This window comes from Lissotriton vulgaris, chromosome 9 (assembly GCF_964263255.1).
Source record: "Lissotriton vulgaris chromosome 9, aLisVul1.2, whole genome shotgun sequence".
Classification (NCBI taxonomy): Eukaryota; Metazoa; Chordata; class Amphibia; order Caudata; family Salamandridae; genus Lissotriton; species Lissotriton vulgaris.
Genome location: NC_141697.1, coordinates 729,963,167 through 729,985,981, shown reverse-complemented (window position 1 = coordinate 729,985,981; position 22,815 = coordinate 729,963,167). Strand labels below are relative to the sequence as shown.

The 22,815-nt window shown below is 45.9% G+C and overlaps 1 protein-coding gene across 2 annotated transcripts in view; it reads right to left on the bottom strand.

The window, feature by feature from the left end:
* The window catches only part of POLR2I (RNA polymerase II subunit I), a 158,536-nt gene that overhangs the window by 73,071 nt on the left and 62,650 nt on the right, over positions 1–22,815 (bottom strand). For both annotated transcript variants that reach the window (XM_086938471.1, XM_086938470.1), the window contains 2 exons: positions 13,695–13,768; positions 8,019–8,093 (listed from right to left, as the gene is read on the bottom strand). In XM_086938471.1, coding sequence (XP_086794597.1) covers positions 8,019–8,093; positions 13,695–13,768 — 149 coding nt within the window. The remainder of the gene's footprint in view (positions 1–8,018; positions 8,094–13,694; positions 13,769–22,815) is intronic.

Sequence of the window (22,815 nt, the reverse complement as noted above, 5' to 3'; positions counted from 1 at the left end):
GCCCTCCTCCATTACTCCTTTTTGGGTAGGGGTTTAGTCCCTTCTTTCTTTCTCTTTTCTTTCTTTCCATTTGTTCTTCTATATTTCAGGTTCATTTACGGGGCGACAGGCACGCTGCTAGGGGGTAGGCCGTAGTCATCTGCAGGGGTGCAGGGTGGGGGGTTGGAGGGGGGGGGGGTTGTTTTTATTATTTGTTTCTATGGCCTTTATTTTCTTCTTATCTTTCTTCTGCCTTTTCTTTTGTTTCCTCTTTTTCGGGTCAGGGTAGTGGGTCTATTCTCTGTCAACTGTCGTCCTTTTATCTGTGCCTATACTTTCACGGTACTTCAGTACCATCGGGCGGGCGCTCCACTGGCGCGCACATTAATTGTATGCTTGTTTATCCTGATTCGTATTCCTCAGCGCCATGGTTTTGAATAATATCGAATTAACTGTGGACCTCCTACTGTTTTGCTTGCCCTTTATGCACCTCTGTGATATTGTACGGCACCTGATCCTTCTATCTTTATATTATAAAATGGAACATTTATTATCCTGTTATCCGTATAGTATGCCATGCTGCCAGTTTTAATTGTAGTCATACTGTGTTCGCCTCCCGGGAGGCCATGTCTGGTTCTAATTGCTTGGTTGCAATGATATTGATTAGCGGCCAGCCCTGGTGGTTGTAGGCCCATACTTGTAACTGGTTGAAGTATCAATAAAGGTTTTCCCATAACGGGAAAAAAAAGTGGTGGCTAAATGCTCAAAAACTTTGCCCACTAAAGAACAATTCACCCAACCACCAAAAGGCCATCCGAAACAAAGGGAGTCTGCAACCACTGAAGAGAAAAGGGTATCTGAGAACAACACCACAACTAACAAAAAAAACACTAGAGAAAGAGAATGGGGAACAGCCCACACAGCGATCCTATAGGCACACGCTCAGAAAAGTAGACCTACCACCTGAATCTGCCCCTTTTACTATTATTATGACACGAGTACCCGAATTAGCAGAAGGGGTGAGGGAAAACCATTACGCCCTTAAAAATAAAATAATCCATTGGCTAGAACAAAATAGACCACTCCCTGCCCATGTAGATGGAGAAATCCTAACCGTGAGGCGTGCAAACTGGGTGGGATCGAGACCAAAGGACAGGAAAGGGGACGTAGTAATTGTAAATTTTAAGGACCACAGAACCGTGAGATGCATCGGAGATTGGTATGAGGCAAGAGGGGGGGGGGGGGGGGGACTCCATCTCCACCCACTATGTTAGCTATTTCTATCCAAGAGACCCATCATCCTTTCAAAAAGCTAACCCTGTAAGAAGGAACCCCTTTCAATGGAAAGAAGTGGGCCACCAACCTCTTTTCCAAAACTCTCCCAATCACCCAAGCTGGCCATTGTCGTATAGGGGGTTTAATAACAACAACTACCCAGCACCACAGGGATTTAATCTCCCCACCTTCAATCACTTCTCAATGCTTTATGGGTTAGATGAAGTGGACTGACTCATCCCGACCACAAATGGGGGTGAGAGCTCTTTACCAAAACGTATTCCCCCAGAGACTACTAATATAAGAGGTGCTGACATAATGGAGGATGAGACAAATGAGGAAATGATAGCATATGATCCCCAACATGCAGCTCTTAATCTGGCACCCCTGGAACTGGGAGAAACCCTGAATCTAGAGAACACATTAGGCACAATTATAGGCTTCCCAAGGGAGAAGACGCAACTGATAGTAGATAGTTCTCCCCTAGAGGAGGCTCCCACAAGTGAGGTACCGTATGCACATAAAGCTGGAACGGTATTACTCTTGTTTTGGAATATAGCAGGACTTCGCGCAAAGATTGAGGATGATAGTGCCCTAAATTTTGTTAAAGAACACAGGGTTATCTGCTTACAGGAGACTTGGGCTACCTCGGAACAACATCTGACGGGCTATAAAACGTATTTTTCCCCAGCAATAGCAGCCACTCATGGAAGGGCAAAGGGCGGTCTGATCACTTTTATAGCAAATACCACATCTGGTCTGAAAGTTACGGTCCTCCAAATAGAACCTAATTATCAACTACTAAGCCTCTCTTTTGGGAAGAAGGAGACTATTCTCCTGGTAATTTTTTACGATAATTTAATTGGCACTGAGGTGGTAAAATTAAATGGTGAGCTCCGTCAAAAACTCGGTAAACTGATAAATCAAATAAAACTCACGGGCATACCGAGTATTATCCTGGGGGGGAGGGGGAGGGGATTTAATCAGCACCCTTGTCCTAAAATTAATACCAATTTCTGTGGCTTAGCGGAAAATCAAGATGAGCAAATTGTTCACTTTAACCACTCTTTGGTAGGAGACGATCTAAACGAAACTCTCTCCGAACTAGACCTAGTGACCATAAATGAGGCAAAAAATTCACAGGGAGGATTGGACCCAACTTATTTAGGGAGAGGATGTGAGTCAACCATAGATTACATCCTAGCCAGCGTTACATCAGTAAGCAAAATTAATGAATTTAGAATATTAGTAAACTCCCTAAGTGACCATGCGGCTCTTGGTGTGAATCTATCCCTAGAACAGGGCCAGCTCTCACCCCAGCTCATAATGACTGCTCTTGCCCAGAATACCTTACATCTTTCCAAAATGAATGGTTACGCTCTGGCCTGGGAAAAGATAGATCCAGCAGAATTAACAGCCAAGGTGGTATGTACGGTTTACCCGACTATATTGAAATGCCTAGATGTTGACATAGGGGAAGAGGAGTTTTTCCAAAACTACGATTTTATTCTGGAAAATGTGAAAAAAACGTTAACTGTAAATAAGAAAGGGAACAGGGATACAAAAAAAGGTTGGTTTAACCATAAATGTACATTGGCCCACAAAAACCTAAAAAGAGCACTTTCTAATAGACCTAGAAATCAGGAAGAAATAAAAATGCTTAGAAGGTCCTATAGATTAGCCTGTAAGGAAAGAAAATTAGAACTGAAACAAGCCCTGTGGAACCAACTACACGAAAGTTCCCTAAATATAAACAGCGAGACATTTTGGAAAGTGATAAGATCCCCGTTTCTTGCAGACAAAAAAAACCAACCATCAATAGAGGTGGCTATAGATGGATCTGCATGGGTAAATCACTTTTCAAAAATCTTTGGTAAAAACCCAGAATCAGACCTTATAGGGGGGACAAATAGCAATAGTAACACCCAACACCTAAACCCTCTTCCAATTCCATTAGTATTTACACTAACTGAAGTTATTGACGCAGTAACAGCTAGTAAAAGTGGGAAAGCCCCTGGCCCAGATGGGGTACCGGTTGACTTTTTTAAATACAAATTAGATTTGTGGGCCCCAATCTTAAAAAAGGTATTTGATTCCACTATGAAGTGTGGGCTACTTAAATCCTGGACCCAATCTATTATGGTCCCCATCTTTAAAAAGGGTGAAAGACAGGACGTCACTTGTTACCGGTTAATCTCACTCCTGGATTCGCAGGGGAAAGTCCTGGGCAGAGTGGTTCTCCAGCGTTTACAGGAGTGGGTTGAGGACAGGGAGATTCTTTCGGACATCCAGTTTGGCTTCCGAGAGGGTTTCGGAACAACGGAGCAAGCCCTAAATCTGTCATTAATCATGGGGAAATATGTCTCAGCTAAGCGGGGCATGCTATATATGGTCTATGTCGACCTGTCTGCAGCGTTTGACTGAGTTTCCCATTCGAAATTATGATCTATCCTCACTGAGATGGGGATGGAGCAGGCCCTCGTAACCTTCCTGAGAGAACTTTACTCAAACGCCTCTGCTAGAGTACGTTTTGGAGTAAACGGCGAACTATCGGATTCATTCGAGGTAGAGCGTGGGGTTAGGCAGGGTTGTGTCCTGGCCCCCTTTCTCTTCTCCCTCTACACAAATGGCCTTGAGGTTGAGATGATGAGGGGGATCAGGATCTTCCTCGAGTAAGAAACCGCCTAATTCCCGCTCTATTATATGCGGATGACGCCGTGATTCTCGCAAGAACACCGCGCGAATTACAGAAGGCACTAGACAGGTACGCAAGGTTTATGGGAAGTTTGGATCTGCGCATAAACATAAAAAAGACCTACGTCATGGTGGCAGGAACTAAGAAAAAAAGGGGGGAAAGGTATCTTCCTTGATAACGAAAGGATTGAAACAACTGCCCAATATCCATAACTTGGCATTATGATGGATGAAAAGATAAATTGGAAACCAGCCATAGAAGCCTGAAAGCACCAGTTTCTACGAGCAATTGCTGCTCTCAAAAAATGCTCACAAAAACTAGGAAAGAGACCACCAGTAGAACTGCTCCATATCTATAAAGCAAAATGTCAATCTACTGCACTTTATGGGGCAGGACTTTGGGGACACAAAAAAACTAACTCCCTACAGGTTGCACAGAATACCTTTCTAAGATTCCGGTTTGCAGTCCCCAGACGTACATCTACCTATGCCTCTCATATGGAGCTAGGCATTTCGCATATTACGGACCTGCCAAAAATACAACCGCTCTTGCTCTGGCGACGTATCTGGACCACGACAACAAATACCCTATATAAACAGATAGTAACAGATTGTATGTCACTGGACTACATGGGGAAAATTGAGTGGCTCATGTACGTTAAGAACTTCCTCACAGATTTGGGACTTAGTAAATATTATTCTGCCCCGGAACTAATTGGTGAAATATCCAGAAAAGATTAAAAAAAAGGGCACTGAGCCACGTGGAAGAGTTACGATTTTGCACTGAGGCAAGAAAATCTTCGGTCCAACACTCCATGGCAGTTATGACCACCCTGGAGATTGAGCCGTACCTGACATACGTCGAGTCACAATTTGAGCGCTTCCTTTTGACAAGGTTTAGAATTAATATCTTTCATAGACTGGTGGCATTTCCGATAAAAAATAGTTGGGAAGAGTGTTTAACAGTGTGCCCATGTGTCGACACATCAGAACAATCCACCATGCACACCTTTTTGTTTTGTAAATTTTACTCTGCACACCGTAAACTTTGGCTAATCCCACTATTAAGAAAAATGGGTTTAAGAAGATGTCGCCCCGCCATGTTACGTTTGCAATTTATTGAATCAGAAACAGTCTGTAAATATATAGCGACTTTTTTTAAATGTATTTTTAAACACAGAGTAAATCTTTGACCAAACCATATCGCAAACTTTATGAAAAATGAGATAATTTGGAAAATCGCTTGATAGGTCTAAAATTTCTTTTAAAAACTTTTTATATTAAAATTGACTTAGGGGAAAGCTGATAGTTTTATGCTGCAAAGAATAATAACGTGTTGACTGTATATGTAATGATATATTTGCTGAAATTCTTTTATGGTTTTTTATGTACCTTGAAAACCGAATAAAGATTTACTTACTTACTAGTAAAGCACTAGTTCCAAACCAGTATCTAGCAGCTGAAAAATTATTGTTACCCCAGATAATAGTATTTATTATATGAATCCCAGGGTGATATAAAGCTGAGAGTGATCTGCTAGGGTTTGCACAGGTCATGATGGTGTTGAACATTCATGCACTGGATGCCTTAGTAAACTAACCAACCTGACCCGGGTTTGGCACTGACTTACCAACATAGATCAGTGTAATCCTTACTTGATGTACAGGATCTAGCAGATCGTCTCCAAACCCATTATTTAATATGTAGCGCTCCGTTGTTTCAATGCTAGGAAGCTAGCTGCACGCTATATAAACGACAATATATAAGTTGTATCAGGGATAAAATGTTTGATTATGCAGAGGAGTCTCACAGTGCTTGCTTTGCCATTATAATGATGGGCCCTTTAAAGCTAAAGCTTTGTCAAAATAGAGGTCAAGAGATTTTTGAGATTGCCCGATTGAAGTGTTAATACCATAAGTAAGTTAAGTTAAATTTCAATTGGGATACGGGAAAAGCAGGAGGAACTAGTGAGTTAGGCTTCGGGTTGTGATGTGACATTCATGTTTGAATGTCCTCAAGTAATACAACCATAGATTCACTGTGATTGGGTAGGCATTTTCAGGTAAAGCTGGATGTAATCACAGCCTCTCCTGCCTGCCCAACACCGTCGACCTTGCCATACACGCTCCCAGAGGGGTGTGTAGCCAGCCCGGCTCACTCCATTTTCAGGTCCCTGGGCCTTGGCAGCAGGAGTGACTCTTTGAGCAGGGAATGTGTCAGTAAGGGAGGAGGCCCCGTGTGATGAGCACCATGCATCCTTCAGGTCACCAAGGAAAGTCCAGTACTGGACATTTGGGACCATGGCTACTCATGCTGTTTTTTTTACCACTTTAGGGGAAGAAGACTGGTGGCTGTCATCGTCACTCTATTCTTAGAGGGTGCGGTTATTGTGGGGCACACCTTCTGTCGACTTTCTGACATCAAACATACACCGTCCATGATGAGCCTATGTTGGGTGACGGCGGCAGCTGCTAGGAACCGCATTGAAGGAATCGCTGAATTTGGAAACCCGAGGGCAATGGGAGGATCTGGTGCCGCGCCAGTCGGAGGGTCACTCATCCTTGGGCCACTATGAGCAAGGATAAGGGGCTGCAGTTACATGCCAAGTCCAAGATAGACGCACACAACCCCCTCCATGGAGCCAGTATGATCAGCTGTTGCACATCCATAACTGCAGGAGGGCCCAGACTACACAGATGTGGCCACAATCCTGCAAGACAACCAGACCTCTCGTGAAGCAGCCAAAACAAAAAATTTGGAGGTGGGAGTGGATGTATCCTTCCTTTGCCAGGACCTCTGAAATGTAGCCTGGAGAGTCAACCAGGCAAAGGGTATATCGCTGTCTCAGTGGTTCATGGTGGAGCATGCTCACCAGTCCCTAGCCATAACTGCCAGGCTATTGAATTACGGGGACCGTGACCACATACTGCGTGCGGCACGCACATATGGGGCCATACACTTATAATAATAAGCATCAATGTATTTTCCAAATACACGAAGATGATCCAGAAGTAGTACAGATCTTTCGATGCAGTTAAAGCAAAAGTGAGAGGAATGTTTTTGCGGTACACGCTCATCTTCCCATCAAAATTGAAGGTGGCCCACAATTCACATCATATTTTTTTGAGACCCCAGAGAGGCATGGGGGTGGGTGGCGGAGCAGTGGGAAATCTGTTGTCTCAACCCCTGGCTTCCGTGCCGGGTGGGTCGTCGTCGACAAACAGGGGCATCACAAAGCGACTCGTTTTTTTTCTTTCAGGGGTGTGGAGATCTCCTTGCGCGGCAAGGCAGAAATCGTTTCCGACACTGTGGAATTGCAGATACTTTATCCAGCGGGTACCTCTAGAGGAAATATTTTCAAAAGTTTCTAAACTCTCTTCTAGTACACAATCACAGAAGTACACTTCTAAAGCCTCCAGAACCTCCTAGAAAGCGCTTTAAACACTCTCAAGGGTATCAGACAGATGCTAACAGCAAAATCAAGTCCTAGTCCAGTTGCCACTGGAATTCTTCACAGGAATTACCTCCATCTTTTTTTATGTTCCTGAAACCAATCAGGGGCTATCTGAAGAAAGTTTGGTGCTTGGATTTCATGAGCCCAACTTCCTCAGGTCCTTCTCACAGGTCAAAGATGTCAAGTGCAGCACATTCAGTCAGCCTAGTTTACTTTCACAAATACAGCAGCATTCTGAGAAAGTCTGGGCGAGGGGCCACCATAAAAGGGTTCACTGCCTGTGGGAGGGGTGCACCGCAAGACACTCATATTCCAGCTATCTTTATGCCTGCTCATGGACAAGGGCTGGAAGAAATGGCATACTATCTGGGTTAGAGTACTCAGCAGGGTTGCTCTTTCTCCCCACTCCTGTAAGGTATCAAAAGCGGCGTTATGAGATTTGTCACAGTGCATGGTAATAGAGGCCTTTGAAATCATTAGTCCATCCATGCCACTCTACTTTATTCAGAAGCTTACATTTGATATTTTTTCCTATTTTTCGGTCTTTAAACTCAAAAGACATGTTGAACTTACAATTAAAGCTATACTGGATGTGAATGTATATGCTGCTACCTACTTTGCGCATGGATGATCTTCTGTCCTTGGCAACGTTGGATCTTGAGAGACATCAGCGATGATTTGTGTCAACTCACTGCAAAGCAATAAAGCAGCATCCACATATTAAAATACCTGATGAAGGTAATGAACCCTAGAACAATTTGAATATGTACAACAATATAACACCAGCATAGCATCTTTCCATTGAAGAAAATATTATACTCTACATTTACCACATTTAGGGGTGGACAGCAAAAAGATTCAGTACATTTATATTAGTTTTCCCACATCATTAGGAAGGGCCCAAGAGTAGAAAAGTGCCATGTCATTTTCCTATTGCCACATACAGAGTTACATTTGGAGCATGAATCTGATAATATGGCACCTCCTTCAAAAACACTGGAAGGAGGGTATTGTTAACATTTGTTAGCTTTGAAGAAAGTAATGTTTCACTTGAATCCATTAACAACAAATATTTGGGAAAAAACTAACAAAAAGGTTAACTTCTCTCGCATTTGATTTTCAGTATAAAAATGTAACCACACAAAAAAAAGCGACTGTCTGTAATTGTCCTTAAGCATTGGTCAAAAATTCATCAGGCTATAATATTAGAAGGAATAAGCCCATTTCAATGTGTCCGCTTTCTAAATTTCAGACAGTGTAATAGCCCCAGTAATACAGGCCAACAAAAGGAAAATATTACTTAGCTGAACCAACTGTTTGAGATGGTTGTGCTGTAGATTACACGAGTTGCACTATTCTGCATCCAATGCTGGGTTTGGAATATTACATATTGTTTATCACGAGATTTAAGTTTCAAATTCGAGAATGACATGTCTATGCAGCTTAAACGCTCATTGCATTAGTATGCAGACTACACAGAAGAGATTTGTATTCTTCCACCTTAGGAGTAGGTGTGGCAGCTTGTGTGTGTGAAATTAACAATTAAATCTCAAATAAACTAAACTAATAGGCCCACTGTTTGACCTGTCAGACGTAGGGTGGCCTTCCCCCAAACGTTTAGCCTTTTCCACTGTTTTTCTGAAAATGCACCTTCACAGTCCAGTATAAAGAGTCTCGTCTGCAGTGGAGGGGAAGCGAGGATCAGAGGAGCATCGCAGATGGTAGTCGATATAGCATGAATTAGCATGAAGAGCAGGCCTGGCGGATGGTCACTGCTGAAGCGCAAAGATCATTTTGCCGTCACAAGCGTGTGGGCTGGAATTTCGCAGTGGCACTCTACGAGAAGAGTCTATGCTGCAGCCCGAAGAATCGGGTAGACTGAACCTTGCAGGCTGTGCCAGCGACAATTTTTTGGCTCCATTGGGGCTGCTTGCCCATAAATGTTAATTCAGCTCTGAGGCCAAACCATGGTTCCAGGATCTGAGGGTCATCACTTGGGGGTAGAGGCCTGCTTCAGCTGGATCTGGGTGCTGGTTCAAGTGGTTGTGTGCCTGTTATGCCCCTGTGGCGTCTCTTTACTGGCGGCCAGCAGACTACCCCTTGGAGTCACTCTGGGAGTCCTGGGTTCAGGTGCACAACAAATCCCTCAGACTCTGGCAGTAATACAGCAGGGCCACATTCCTTTCAGCAGCACTGCAGTCCTCCTTCCTGGCAGAGTTTCAGAAGATCCAGACGTGTACTGAAAATAAGGTGTCTGAGGTCAAATATTTATTCCAGGTACCTCCTTTGAAATGGGAGAAGCATCTAGAGGTTTCTCTGAAGTGCAAGGTGTTTCTGCCTTACCTGCCCTGGCTCCAGACTAACTACAGGGGGTAGACAGCCCTTTGTGTGAAGGCAGGACACAACCTATTCAAGTATAAGGAGGGATGGGCCCAGCTCTGCCCTCCCATCCTGCCAGGGATGGCCCATCCAGGCACACCTAAGCTCTCTATTGTGTGTGGCTGTTTATGAGGAATACCAAAGTTATACCCAGTCATGTGATCCAGAGACAGGCTGCAGGCCCAAAATGGCTAAGGTTGGCACAAAGGCCCCTGCCAGTTCCCCAGCCAGCTCTATTCCTTTGCTCCATCCTGGGCAGCAGCAGCATTATTTGTTCTCCCACTGGACGGCAGCAAAGATGTGTTCCATGTTCCATGCCTGGGAGAATGCGAGAAGGGAATGCTCTCCTCGCCAGGCAACAGCAATGTCCCTGGGAATGGGATCCCACGGACACTACATTTTCTAGTCCCGAGGATCTTATAGCTAGAGAATCTTTTATCCTTATTGAATTCAGATAACTAAAATAACTGGATACGTTTAGCAAACAAATCTTCCGAAAATTAAAACTACACATTTTAACAAAATTGAACGAGGCAAGGAATAAGATTTCCAGAGAGAAGGATGTAATGTGAAAGTCATGCAGAGAGGAGCACATGGTTAGCGCAAGTTACAGAGGCAATGCAAGGTGCTGGGAGAAAGCAGATACCCAAGTATCACTGAGATCAGCCACTCAAGGGCTGCCCCTCTCCTGTAGTGCCAGTTCTTTAGCCTGGCCTCTCTACATTAGAATGGGAGAGGGTTAAATAGTGTGGGCTGTGGCAGAGAAGGCAGGTTTGTATATGATGCCCATAACCAGGTGCCCTGGTGAAAAAGCATACACCAACTCTAATTTGATAGGTCAGCTTATAGTGAGACAGCAGACTTGGGATACCCCCTCATATAAAATTGCAGCTGCGTTATGACATTGATATGGCATCCATCTTAAAGGAGGGGATTCTCCCAGAAACAGTTTGCCATCTGAGCTGTTAGAATGAGAAGCAGACAAGGGAAATCTACCCATCTAAGCTGGGCATTGCCGCAGGCAGACCGTTGACTCGCCGACTTCATTGACTGCAAGCAGGAGGTGCTATGATGACTCAGGCTTACACTGTGACCATTCCACTTTTATAAAATATCATTTGTTAATTGTGAACATCGCCAAAATGGAATGGAATGATCCACGACATGATAGCATGCCATCCTGGCAAAGGCTAATGGTTCACAGAAACTTGTGGTTCGAGAGGGAGAACCCAAAGCCTACGACAAGGCATCTGAAAAATAAATAAAACTGTCTGCAACCAAATGTAACAAGCATTGGCATGGCCAATAGGTCTCGCTTTTGGGACCTTATAAGTGTTTAGCCATGCAACACTTTATGTTTTTTAATCAAGGATATTGTACTGGATAACTAAACACTAATAATGTCCCACAAGCGAGACATATCGGCTATGCATTGGGGCGGCGTGGGGGGGGGGCTTATAAGTGTTTAGATAGAGCTATTGACTTTGCTAATGTTTCTAAGCTGTGCAGTAGAGAAGTGTGGCTGCTGTGCAGCATGGTGAGAAGTCGTAATTAAAAAGTTTAAGAAGCACTGAGTGATGCTGTGCTGGCCCGGAGTTATGCTATGGTGGCTCAGCGGTGTTCCTGAGTGATACAGCGGTGTTCCCGAGTGATACAGCGGTGTTCCCGAGTGATACAGCGGTGTTCCCGAGTGATACAGCGGTGTTCCCGAGTGATACAGCGGTGTTCCCGAGTGATACAGCGGTGTTCCCGAGTGATACAGCGGTGTTCCCGAGTGATACAGCGGTGTTCCCGAGTGATACAGCGGTGTTCCCGAGTGATACAGTGGTGTTCCCGAGTGATACAGCGGTGTTCCCGAGTGATGCTGTGGTCGTACCGAGTGATACAGCGGTGTTCCCGAGTGATAGAGAGGTGTTCCCGAGTGATACAGCGGTGTTCCCGAGTGATACAGCGGTGTTCCCGAGTGATACAGCGGTGTTCCCGAGTGATACAGCGGTGTTCCCGAGTGATACAGCGGTGTTCCCGAATGATACAGCGGTGTTCCCGAGTGATGCTGTGGTCGTACCGAGTGATACAGAGGTGTTCCCGAGTGATACAGCGGTGTTCCCGAGTGATACAGCGGTGTTCCCGAGTGATACAGCGGTGTTCCCGAGTGATACAGCGGTGTTCCCGAGTGATACAGCGGTGTTCCCGAGTGATGCTGTGGTCGTACCGAGTGATACAGCGGTGTTCCCGAGTGATACAGCGGTGTTCCCGAGTGATACAGCGGTGTTCCTGAGTGATACAGCGGTGTTCCCGAGTGATACAGCGGTGTTCCCGAGTGATGCTGTGGTCGTACCGAGTGATACAGCGGTGTTCCCGAGTGATAGAGAGGTGTTCCCGAGTGATACAGCGGTGTTCCCGAGTGATACAGCGGTGTTCCCGAGTGATACAGCGGTGTTCCCGAGTGATACAGCGGTGTTCCCGAGTGATACAGCGGTGTTCCCGAGTGATACAGCGGTGTTCCCGAGTGATGCTGTGGTCGTACCGAGTGATACAGAGGTGTTCCCGAGTGATACAGCGGTGTTCCCGAGTGATACAGCGGTGTTCCCGAGTGATACAGCGGTGTTCCCGAGTGATACAGCGGTGTTCCCGAGTGATACAGCGGTGTTCCCGAGTGATGCTGTGGTCGTACCGAGTGATACAGCGGTGTTCCCGAGTGATACAGCGGTGTTCCCGAGTGATACAGCGGTGTTCCCGAGTGATACAGCGGTGTTCCCGAGTGATACAGCGGTGTTCCCGAGTGATACAGCGGTGTTCCCGAGTGATGCTGTGGTCGTACCGAGTGATACAGAGGTGTTCCCGAGTGATACAGCGGTGTTCCCGAGTGATACAGCGGTGTTCCCGAGTGATACAGCGGTGTTCCCGAGTGATACAGCGGTGTTCCCGAGTGATACAGCGGTGTTCCCGAGTGATACAGCGGTGTTCCCGAGTGATACAGCGGTGTTCCCGAGTGATACAGCGGTGTTCCCGAGTGATACAGCGGTGTTCCCGAATGATACAGCGGTGTTCCCGAGTGATGCTGTGGTCGTACCGAGTGATACAGAGGTGTTCCCGAGTGATACAGCGGTGTTCCCGAGTGATGCTGTGGTCGTACCGAGTGATACAGAGGTGTTCCCGAGTGATACAGCGGTGTTCCCGAGTGATACAGCGGTGTTCCCGAGTGATACAGCGGTGTTCCCGAGTGATACAGCGGTGTTCCCGAGTGATACAGCGGTGTTCCCGAGTGATGCTGTGGTCGTACCGAGTGATACAGCGGTGTTCCCGAGTGATACAGCGGTGTTCCCGAGTGATACAGCGGTGTTCCCGAGTGATACAGCGGTGTTCCCGAGTGATACAGCGGTGTTCCCGAGTGATGCTGTGGTCGTACCGAGTGATACAGAGGTGTTCCCGAGTGATACAGCGGTGTTCCCGAGTGATACAGCGGTGTTCCCGAGTGATACAGCGGTGTTCCCGAGTGATACAGCGGTGTTCCCGAGTGATACAGCGGTGTTCCCGAGTGATACAGCGGTGTTCCCGAGTGATGCGGGGGTGTCCGGAGTGATGCGGGGGTGTCTGGAGTGATGCGGGGGTGTCCGGAGTAATGCGGGGGTGTCCGGAGTGATGCGGGGGTGTCCGGAGTGATGCGGGGGTGTCCAGAGTGATGCAGTGCTGCGAGGAAAGCCAAATGGCGGCTGTGCGCATGCCAGCGAGCGTACCCGCAAGCTTTAGGCTACAAGCAAACACATGTGGTCGGATTTCTAAAGCCCACTCACTAAATGTCACGCCAGATGAGCGCATGCGCTGGCTCAGGCGAGACCTAAAAAACTCACAAAAGCTCAAAGCTACTGTACCCTTAAAAGTATGTGTGAATGTAGTGACAGCTTTTACTTACTCTACTTCATGCGTGATCTTGTTGACATATATGCAACTGTTGTCGGCTTCTTGCTGGTAGTCACAGTTTCTACACTAAAAAAGAAAGGTTCAGTATGTTAAGCACTCATATTTATAAGAACATTTATTTTAACTAATCTTGATTTCTAAAACTAAGCAATGACAAGTTTAATGCTACGTTTATTTACTGTGTTTGAGCAGCACATTGTGATTCTATGAGCCCATTTTAATATTAACCTAAAACTTATATGAACAGAGCACTAGATTAGTTTAGCAGACATGCTAACATTAGCTGCCCATGGGCCTCTCTCGGGCATGCCCATGGGGATTACAGAACCCTTCAACTATTTAAGACCCAGATATGGCAATCTGACTGATGTAGACCCTCCAAGCGCCACTTTGCGAGTCTTGCGTTTTTTCTCTTATTTGAGACAAGTTAAGCGATGTGGGACATCCGAGACTGGGATCTCCCTAGCAGTTCTGCCAAGCACCGAGCAGGATCATTTTAAAATCCTTACTTGGCAGTTTCTCCCCCAATAGGCCACAAGGATGCCAGCAACGTTACAGATGCTATAAGGAACTGAAGGGGATCTCTGGTGCCCCATATGACCCTCAGACTGGGCCTGGAAGTAAACATACATGCAAAAAGGGTACAGTCATCCTATGGAGTTGGTATCTCTTCCTGGTTATTTCCTACCTTGACCATAAGGAGGTAAAACTATTACAATCTAGAAGAAATATGAACAGGATTTCAGCCCAAGCATCATACATTGGTGGCTCTTTTTAGGGGAGCCCACAAGTATTCCCAGGTCTCTCCTGAAAGAGGAATACCTTATATGTTTCTATTTGTCTGTAGGCAACCATGCACATTATGATGTCTTTCTACAAGTCATATGTGTTTGTTTCCCTGCAGACTGTTCTGCCCTAGCATGTTCATTTTATATTAATAGCAGTTACAATCGTACAGATTCTTTTTTCCCCCTAGGATGGTCTTTCACTTGCCAGAACTGCATGTGTTGCTATACAGAAGATTAGGTAGCTGGTAGGCATTTATCACAAGCCGGACATACATTCTTGAAAAACAAGTGTCAGACACTGGACCACAAACATATTGTTAAGGTCATTTGCCACTGCAGACCTGGGTCCCACTAATCTGTGGCTCTGCAAACTTGACTATCAAGTAAGTGAGGGTGAGCAGTCATAGGCTTCTCTGGGTTGTAGTGTCGGGGGAGAAGAACTCAACAGTCAACCAATAGACAACAAGGTATTGTTCAGGGCAATCTTTATGTTTTTATAAAAGTAAGTATTGTAATCTCACTGCAAAAAAAATACTACACAATTCCATGAGAATCTAAGTTACATAGTGGTAATTGGTTATGTTCTTCAATACAACAAATTCTCTGCACCCTCTCCCTGTACTAGGAGATCTCTAAAGTCTACAGCTTCCCAGGATTAAATGGCCATTGGCATTGATTAGGCATAGATAAAGATCAATACTACTTACCGCACTGGATAGATGATCTAGTCAGTAAAATAGTTCTCGCAGCAAACACCGACATGGTCAAAAAGTAGCAAGGCCTCATAGCAGATTCCTTTGAGTACTTTTAGTCCCTCGTTCCAATTGCAGGCTAAGTGCTGCCGTACCTGCTATTTCGCTGTACCTGTTCGAAGTTTGTTCTAGCTGAGGGGCGCAGCTCGGCTCAAGATAGTGCAGACTACAGGTGATATCGTCTGACCCCCTAGGGGACTGGTTGTAAGGCATGCACCTGCCCTTGTCACACAGTAATCCTTCAATTATTCTTGAGAGCACCCACTTTCTTGGTCATAAATTGGAATGGTTTGGATTCCAATTTGATATCCATTTGCAGGCAGGCAGATGTGGATCTGTTGTGTAAGGCTTCAAAACCGGATTGTGGTGGTTTTCTTATAAAATTTCATTTTTGAGCTGTTCCTTAGACACCGTTTTTGCACAAGGTGATAGCTCCCACAGCAGGTAGCAATGGAACTGGCTCCAAGCAGGATTGTCTAAAACAATGGCATATTGTAGATGAAATCTCTGCACCTAGCTTTTATCAGCCTTCTTGAAGACGTAATCAGGGACAGACAAAATGGAAGGGCCTCCCTAGAAAACCTCTTCATATTGTACAGAAACTGCACTTTTACTCTTCACCCCTACCATCTACCAATGGCTTTGCTCAGAAAGAAAAGATCCATGGTCCTTTGCTAACAAGTAGTTCCTCGTTTAATTTCTAAATCTTGCCCTTTCTTTATTCTCCTCACTTGAGTTTCAGGATTTCCACACTCCAGTCACAGGAATACATGCAGTTCACTTCCACTATCACTACCATATAGGTGTACTGCACACCCACTCCACATACAACCACTCAAGAAGCACACGGAACAGTGGTGCAAAGATCTGGGTTTCACTTAACAGTGGAACTTTACCTCGGAGGAGTCAGCAGGCTTGCCTCCCCTTGACACAAAGAAAAAGGTCTGGTCATACTACTGATTCCCAATACACAGTACCCTGCCACCACCACTTTATCTGATTGACCCAGGGTACGGTAAGTAGTTCAATGACCACTATGAGAGAAAGCTTGGCGTTACCCTTCAGATCACATAACAAGTTCTGGACCGCCTTCTCATTCTCAAGGACCAGCTTAGGCGATAGATTAGTCATGTCATGGTCAAGCAAAAAGTCCAGAAACAAGCAGGGAACATTCCCATCCCAACAAATAATTATGCTGACAACGAGTGGAGAACGTTAAGATTCTTAGGTTTGCAGAAAATGCTTTAAATCAAAGCATGACTTCAGCCAAACTTATACTTTGCTATAAAGTTTAGATGGTGATATATTTCCTGTGGTGCATGTTTTACATTACAGCATAACAAATTGCTGGCAAATCACTGTGATATATACTTTTGGTCCTACATTTTTGCAGTCGTGATATTTTTCAACAAGCGTACTCAGCTCGTCATTACACTGCAATGGCCTGTTCCTCCTTTGCATAAGGCCCATCCATATACAAAGAGAGCAGAGTGAGCGGGAGTAAAGCAGCATTATGTGAAAGAAGAAAAGGGATGCAAAATCAAAAGTATGGTTTAGAATGTGTGGTGACATGTAATATAGAATGCAGCTATGTCTGGTCGTCACCATGGTATTCCAGACAGAGCAGTTGTCATTTGGCCCCTGTTGAGAAAGGCAGGATCCTTTCCACGAAGAATAAACAACTTCAACACCACCTTGACATCAGTGGTCACCTCAAGATTATAGCGACAAGCTGGATCCAAGATCCACCCTGATGTGTGTTGTCGAATTCTGCAAGCGCATTTAAAACAGCAACAGGGATCAGCACAACCAGTGAAGACTCATCACTATTTTCTCCTTGGACATTCGCCTCAAGAGCGGAGGGACGGAGGAGGCTCCGCGCTGTCTGAGTTTTCTTGTTTCTAGCCAATTCAGGTCAGATTTGGTCCACTTGGCTGGTTTTGTTTCGCTTGCGCGTATCTGCTGAGGCACTACATGAGGGCAGCCGGATGTATTGTTTCGCGCTTGCCTGACTTGCACACCCAGACAATCATGTTTCTGCGCGGAGGTCGTTCTTCACGCGGCATGTCTTTCACGTCCTGTTCTGCGCATCACTGCTATTGTCTTGCTGTTCTGAAGCTTTCTGAAGGTAAGCATTCATCGCCATTTTGGATTGGGACATGGCACTGAAGTGCGGAGCGCAATCTTCGCTGATGCGCACGACTACTCAAGAGTTTGTTTTCAGTCATTCATGTGTGCACATTTTGGTTTACGCTGATGCACACAGCTATCTATCTTTGGCATATTTAATAAAAGCCATTCTGGATTGGGCTGCTGCACTGAAGTGCCCTTCGCATTATTTCCGGATGCACACATCTGTTTAAAAGCAAACCGTCTCTGATTTTTATTTGTGCACATCCGGTCTTCTGCTGTTGCACACAGCTATCCTTGGCATATGCAATAATTGCTCATCATTTTACTTTACAAGTGTACATCGTGTTCACCACTGATGCGCCCAGTTGTTTAAAAGCAAACTTCCTCTGCTTTTTCCTATACTCTAGTATCCATTGTTTGCAGATATGCACAGTCACCACTGGCTGTATTCAGTAAAGTAAGTGCTCATCGCATTTCCTGCTGATGTGCACAGCTATTAGTAGTACTGATGAGTAGACTTGCATTCATTCTATTCTTTGTTTTATATTATCGTCACTATGCAAAGTGTGCAACCACCTCCACCTTTTCTATAAGATCACTGTGAGCCACCCCTAGAATGGAATTGGTGGCTACATTCTTTTAAAGCTTATCTTGGCGCAATTGATGCTCAAAAATTCAGAGCTGAAAGAAGGAAGAGTTTAATGTATTACTATCTAGGGGTTGAAGGACAAAATGCTTTCCATCACTTACCTGAACAGGTTTCGGCCGAAGACAAAGACTTAGATGAGTTTGATAAAGCAGTGGCACAACTTGTGAGAAGGTGGCCTGATATGCAGTGCTCACTATTCTAGTGAACACTATGTATCAGTCCAGCAACCCTTATTGATGGTTGGTTGTAAGTCAACCTTATAGACCAGCTATCCTAGTAGCATGGATACGAGCAGTCTAAGGCTAAAGACTCGATAGGGCGTGTTAAGCCAGCTGTTATACCACACATATACCCCTTGAACACCCAGTGAAAGGACACCACACAAGTGTTATGAAAATAAACAGTGTATTTATTAAAATCACAACAGCCCTGTACTCTTTATGAGGACAGGGTACTAAGCACAAAACAAAACTCTTACGAAAATACTTAAGTTAGCACAGTATATACAAATGCCCGAGGGGCACGGAAAACCATATACTCTGAAAGTGGAATGCGAAATTACTAGCAGTTAAGTACAGTACTAATAGGCTTTGGAATCGCTAGGACTTGACTATAGAATCGTTAGATTACTTCTAGGAGACCCAGGGGACTCGGGTGCGGAGTGTGCACTCTCACGCGTGATGCGGGACAAAGTCTATGGTAGCTAGTAAAGACAAAGTTAGTGTTCTCGGGCGAACCCGACCTGGTAGGAGGAAAACGAAAGTGGATTCTGACCCTTGGATAGTGAGGCTATGCTGGGGCACCGAAATGCCGAAGTTACCTAGCTCAGGGGCTGCAGCTGCATATGTCTCAAAAGACGTCGGGAATCCTCGTAGACGGACCAGGAGCCTGGAAGAAAGATGCTGGCAGGCGACCAGCGAAGAGAGTTCGAAGTGATCCAAGCCTGGAACTTGAAGAGTGATGACACCTGAAAGCAGAGGGGACCAAGTTTGTGACTACTAGCCAGTAGTCAGGTGGCACCAGGAGGGCACCGGATGGTAGTCACCTCGACTAGGTGAGTGGGTGACGCTGTGCTCTGCAGATCTCACGGACCAGGAGGCGTTGTCGGCGACCAGGATGGAGGAGCGAGCTGTCTCACGATGGATGAAGCTGTCGGCGTCGCTGGACCCAGGATTGGGCAACAAAGCCTTGGAAAATTCAAGCCCATGCGGTGGACTCAAAATGGCGTCTGGAGTGGACCAGGAGGGTCCGGGGTGCTTCTCTTGTGGAAGGAAGCAAGGGCCAGTCTGGAGCAACCAGACCAGCAGCAGTGATGTCGTCGGGCGTCGTTAAGAAGGCCGCAAGCCAGCGGGCTAGTAGCCAAACAACGCGGTGAGCAGCAAAAAGCAGAAGGGCCCCACGCCGATCGTGGAGATGCTGGGAGGCTGAACTTCGGTGCTGGAGCTGCTCAGGGTTGGGCTTCTCGGACCCCAAAGCACTCACCAGAGGGACACTCGGCGGGCTTGTTGTGAAGAAGTCGTGCAGTCTTGGCGATCGTCGGTCCCTCGAGGTCTCGTCGCACTCACGGTTCTCAGCTTGGCTGTAGAGGTGAGTAGAGGTCAGAGGTGCCAGGGAAGCCGGGTCTCGTCGTGCTGGGTCGTCGAATTCCTGAGGAAGGACTTGCAGCAGACCGCAGTGTTCTTAAGATGGTGCCTGCGGATGCAGGGTGACTACTCCTTAGCCACAAGGGAGAATCTTGAAGAAGAAATCTTGATGTCCTTTCGCAGAAAGTCGTGTCTTGATTCCAAAGATGATCTAATTTGAACAGGGGGCCCGCTCCTATCTTTATACTAAGAAAAGGGACTGACCCGGTGACTAGGTCCTGCCTATGGGTGGGACTAGGAGGGGGGTGGTTACACCCCTCTCCCATGCCGGACTTCCCCCAGGCCAGGGGCTGGTGTGCCCCTGGAACTGGTTCTGACTGGCCTATGCGTAGTGAGCACCGGGGTGCCACTCAGCAGTCACCTTCCTGTAAAGCCCTGCCTACCCAGGATACACAAAACCCTGTCTGGGACGGTGCTAGCACCGCCCTTGAAAGGAAACCCTTTGTCCAGGCTCCCCTCGCTGGAAGGACTCCCAGCTGCAGGGGGTCAGACTCGTGTCTGTGGTGGCAGCATCCATTTTGTGAAGCTGAGGCTTCGTTTAACTTTAACCGGGGTTTACAGTTACATACATGTCGTGTCCCTCTAGAAGGGTGGAATGCTAACCCCGTCGCCAGAATTGGCGAGGGGTTAGTATTCCAATTCGTATGACACCTTACTCGACATGTTTTGATAAAGCAATACCAAAGATAGCATTTAACCGCGAGGATTATAATGCACTTAAGAGTATATGGTATGCATTATCATTGAACAGCTATTAGGACTTGGTTCCGCAAGCTGCAGACAGGCTCAGCTCATGCCAGAGCACCATCTCACACGATTCCAAGCACTCTGCCTTCAGGATTGTCAAGGCCTGCCATAGGAGTGACTGATAGGAATCTGTGTGTCCATTTTTAGGGTTAGATATAGGTATACTATATCTACAGCAAAGGGTGATTACACGACTTTGCCCCAGCTGTCATGCAGCCAGTTGTGTCAAATTTAGGAGGCCAGCCAGGGGTGGCATAATACATGCTTCAGCCCCTGGTAGGCCCTGGGTACACCTATGCCCTGAGTTACAGGGTCTGATAAGGTGGCCCAGTACCAATTGGAAATGTACCTAAGGTACATGGAATCCATTTTACAGAGAGCAGTAGGCCTTGGGTCCTGATTGGCAGGGTCCCAGGTCGACTATGTCAAAAACCAGCTAAAACACAGGGCAAAAAGTTGGGGGCAACCATAGTCAGGAGGTACCTTCCTACACAACTCAATAAGTATTTTTCAAAGACAAAAACTATGGTAGTTCACAGATTTATTTTTTCACTAGGACTCAACAACCCAATTACTGCATTTAAAATGTTAGCAGCCAAGAGTGAATTTGACACTTTTACAGCAGAATTGATCCAGGATCAATTGGTAGCAAGGTGTTGTTAAAAACAAAAATTCAAGGACGTCTATTAGCGAATAAAAATCCTTTGTTAGACGAAGCACTAGAGATAGCTAAGAGCATTGAAGGTTCATCCAGGGAAGCAAAACTTTTAAAGGAATCCTTAGCCAAAACTTCCATTTCGGGAGCTGTGGTCAGTAAACCTATTTCTAGGGGAGTTTCTTGTTACAATAAACCCAAAACATCATTCAAATATAACATCTATACACAAAATGTCACTGGATATTGTTTCAGATGTGGCTCCTCATCCCATGTGTCATCTTTTAGGTTTGGACCTGCACTGGGTGAACAATGTAAGAAGTGTGGGAAAATGGGCCATTTCTCCAGAATTTGCAGAGGTGGTAAGAACAACAGTGTTTGTTGTGTTCTTAGTGAAGAGAGTGATGTTCGTGCATTGGAAAGTTGTGAATTCTGTGAACAACTAGTTTTGGTTGCGAGGAATGTTCATTTTGATGATGGCATACACTGTGCAGACCTGGATGTAGATGTCATCATTGATGGGCATGGCATCAAACACTTATTTGATACAGGTGCTCGCATCACCATAATTTCTTAGGAAAAATGTGATAAGTGTTGGTAGAATTTTACTTCCTCCAGATATTTTGACAGTGGCCTTTAAAGGTAGTAGAGTGGACATATTAGGTTTTTGTTTGGGCCGCTGTAGGAACTGGGGTGACCAGTTCCCCGGGGGTAGCCTGGCACGAGCAGGTAGGCACCCGAAAGGTCATATTTAAAGCGACCACACAGCACACACATCCACTGAGCTAGTAAGCGCACACAATGACTGAGACCACAACAGTAAGTTTGATTCAAATCAATAAGCTTTTATATAGGATTAGAATCAAGGCAATCAATATTCAAGGTATCAAGAACTCATTAGTGCATTTCATTAAGGGAGCAGAGGGAACACTTCAATCAACAATGCAGTATGTGTCTATAACCATCTACTTGCAAGGGTAAAGGAGGTGATGCCTTAATCACTACAGCAGGTCTCCATAAACATTTCATTCAAGGAGCAACTTAGGAACTAACTAGGGCATTTAAATCCCCTGATCAGTAAGTCAGGATAAACGTTTCACTAATCACACTAGCAGGCATTAACATTTCATTAGGCAGGAATAAAACCATGGGAAATCAGGCAACATCTCATTCTGGAAACTATAACCATCTCTTTAGTTAAGAGTAAAACATCTCAACAGGCAAGCATAGATATTTCAGGTAGTAAGAATGTGCATTTCATCACGTAAGAATAAATAGTTCCTCTCAGCCGAAAATAACCTCTCCCTTAGGTAGGTCAAACACTGCACCAGGCAACAGTAAACAATTCCTCAAGCCCATATACATAACCTCTGGGCCAGCCTAGGGTGAGTGGAAGCAACCAGTTCCCCCTAACAGGAGATATTCTCAGCAAGCTCAGGCCCCAACGGTGTCTAGCAGGGCTCTGGCCCAGTTCTGGTACTGTAATAGGCCGTTTAGGGCCAACGGGGCACAACAACAGTTTTCCCCAGGGGAAGGACGAACTCAGGGCCTCCTCCCCGGGGGTTACCTCTGGCCTCAACCCTTCCCGGGCCCCTGCGATGGACTCCTCCGACCTCGGGGAGGAGTAAGCCCTCTGAAAGGCCTCGCACAGCCGCTCAATCAATTGCAGGCACTCCGGGGGCCTTCGCTGGCAGGTGGGAGCTTTCGGGCTCCTCCGGGGCATTCGCACTGGCACGGGATGAGGAA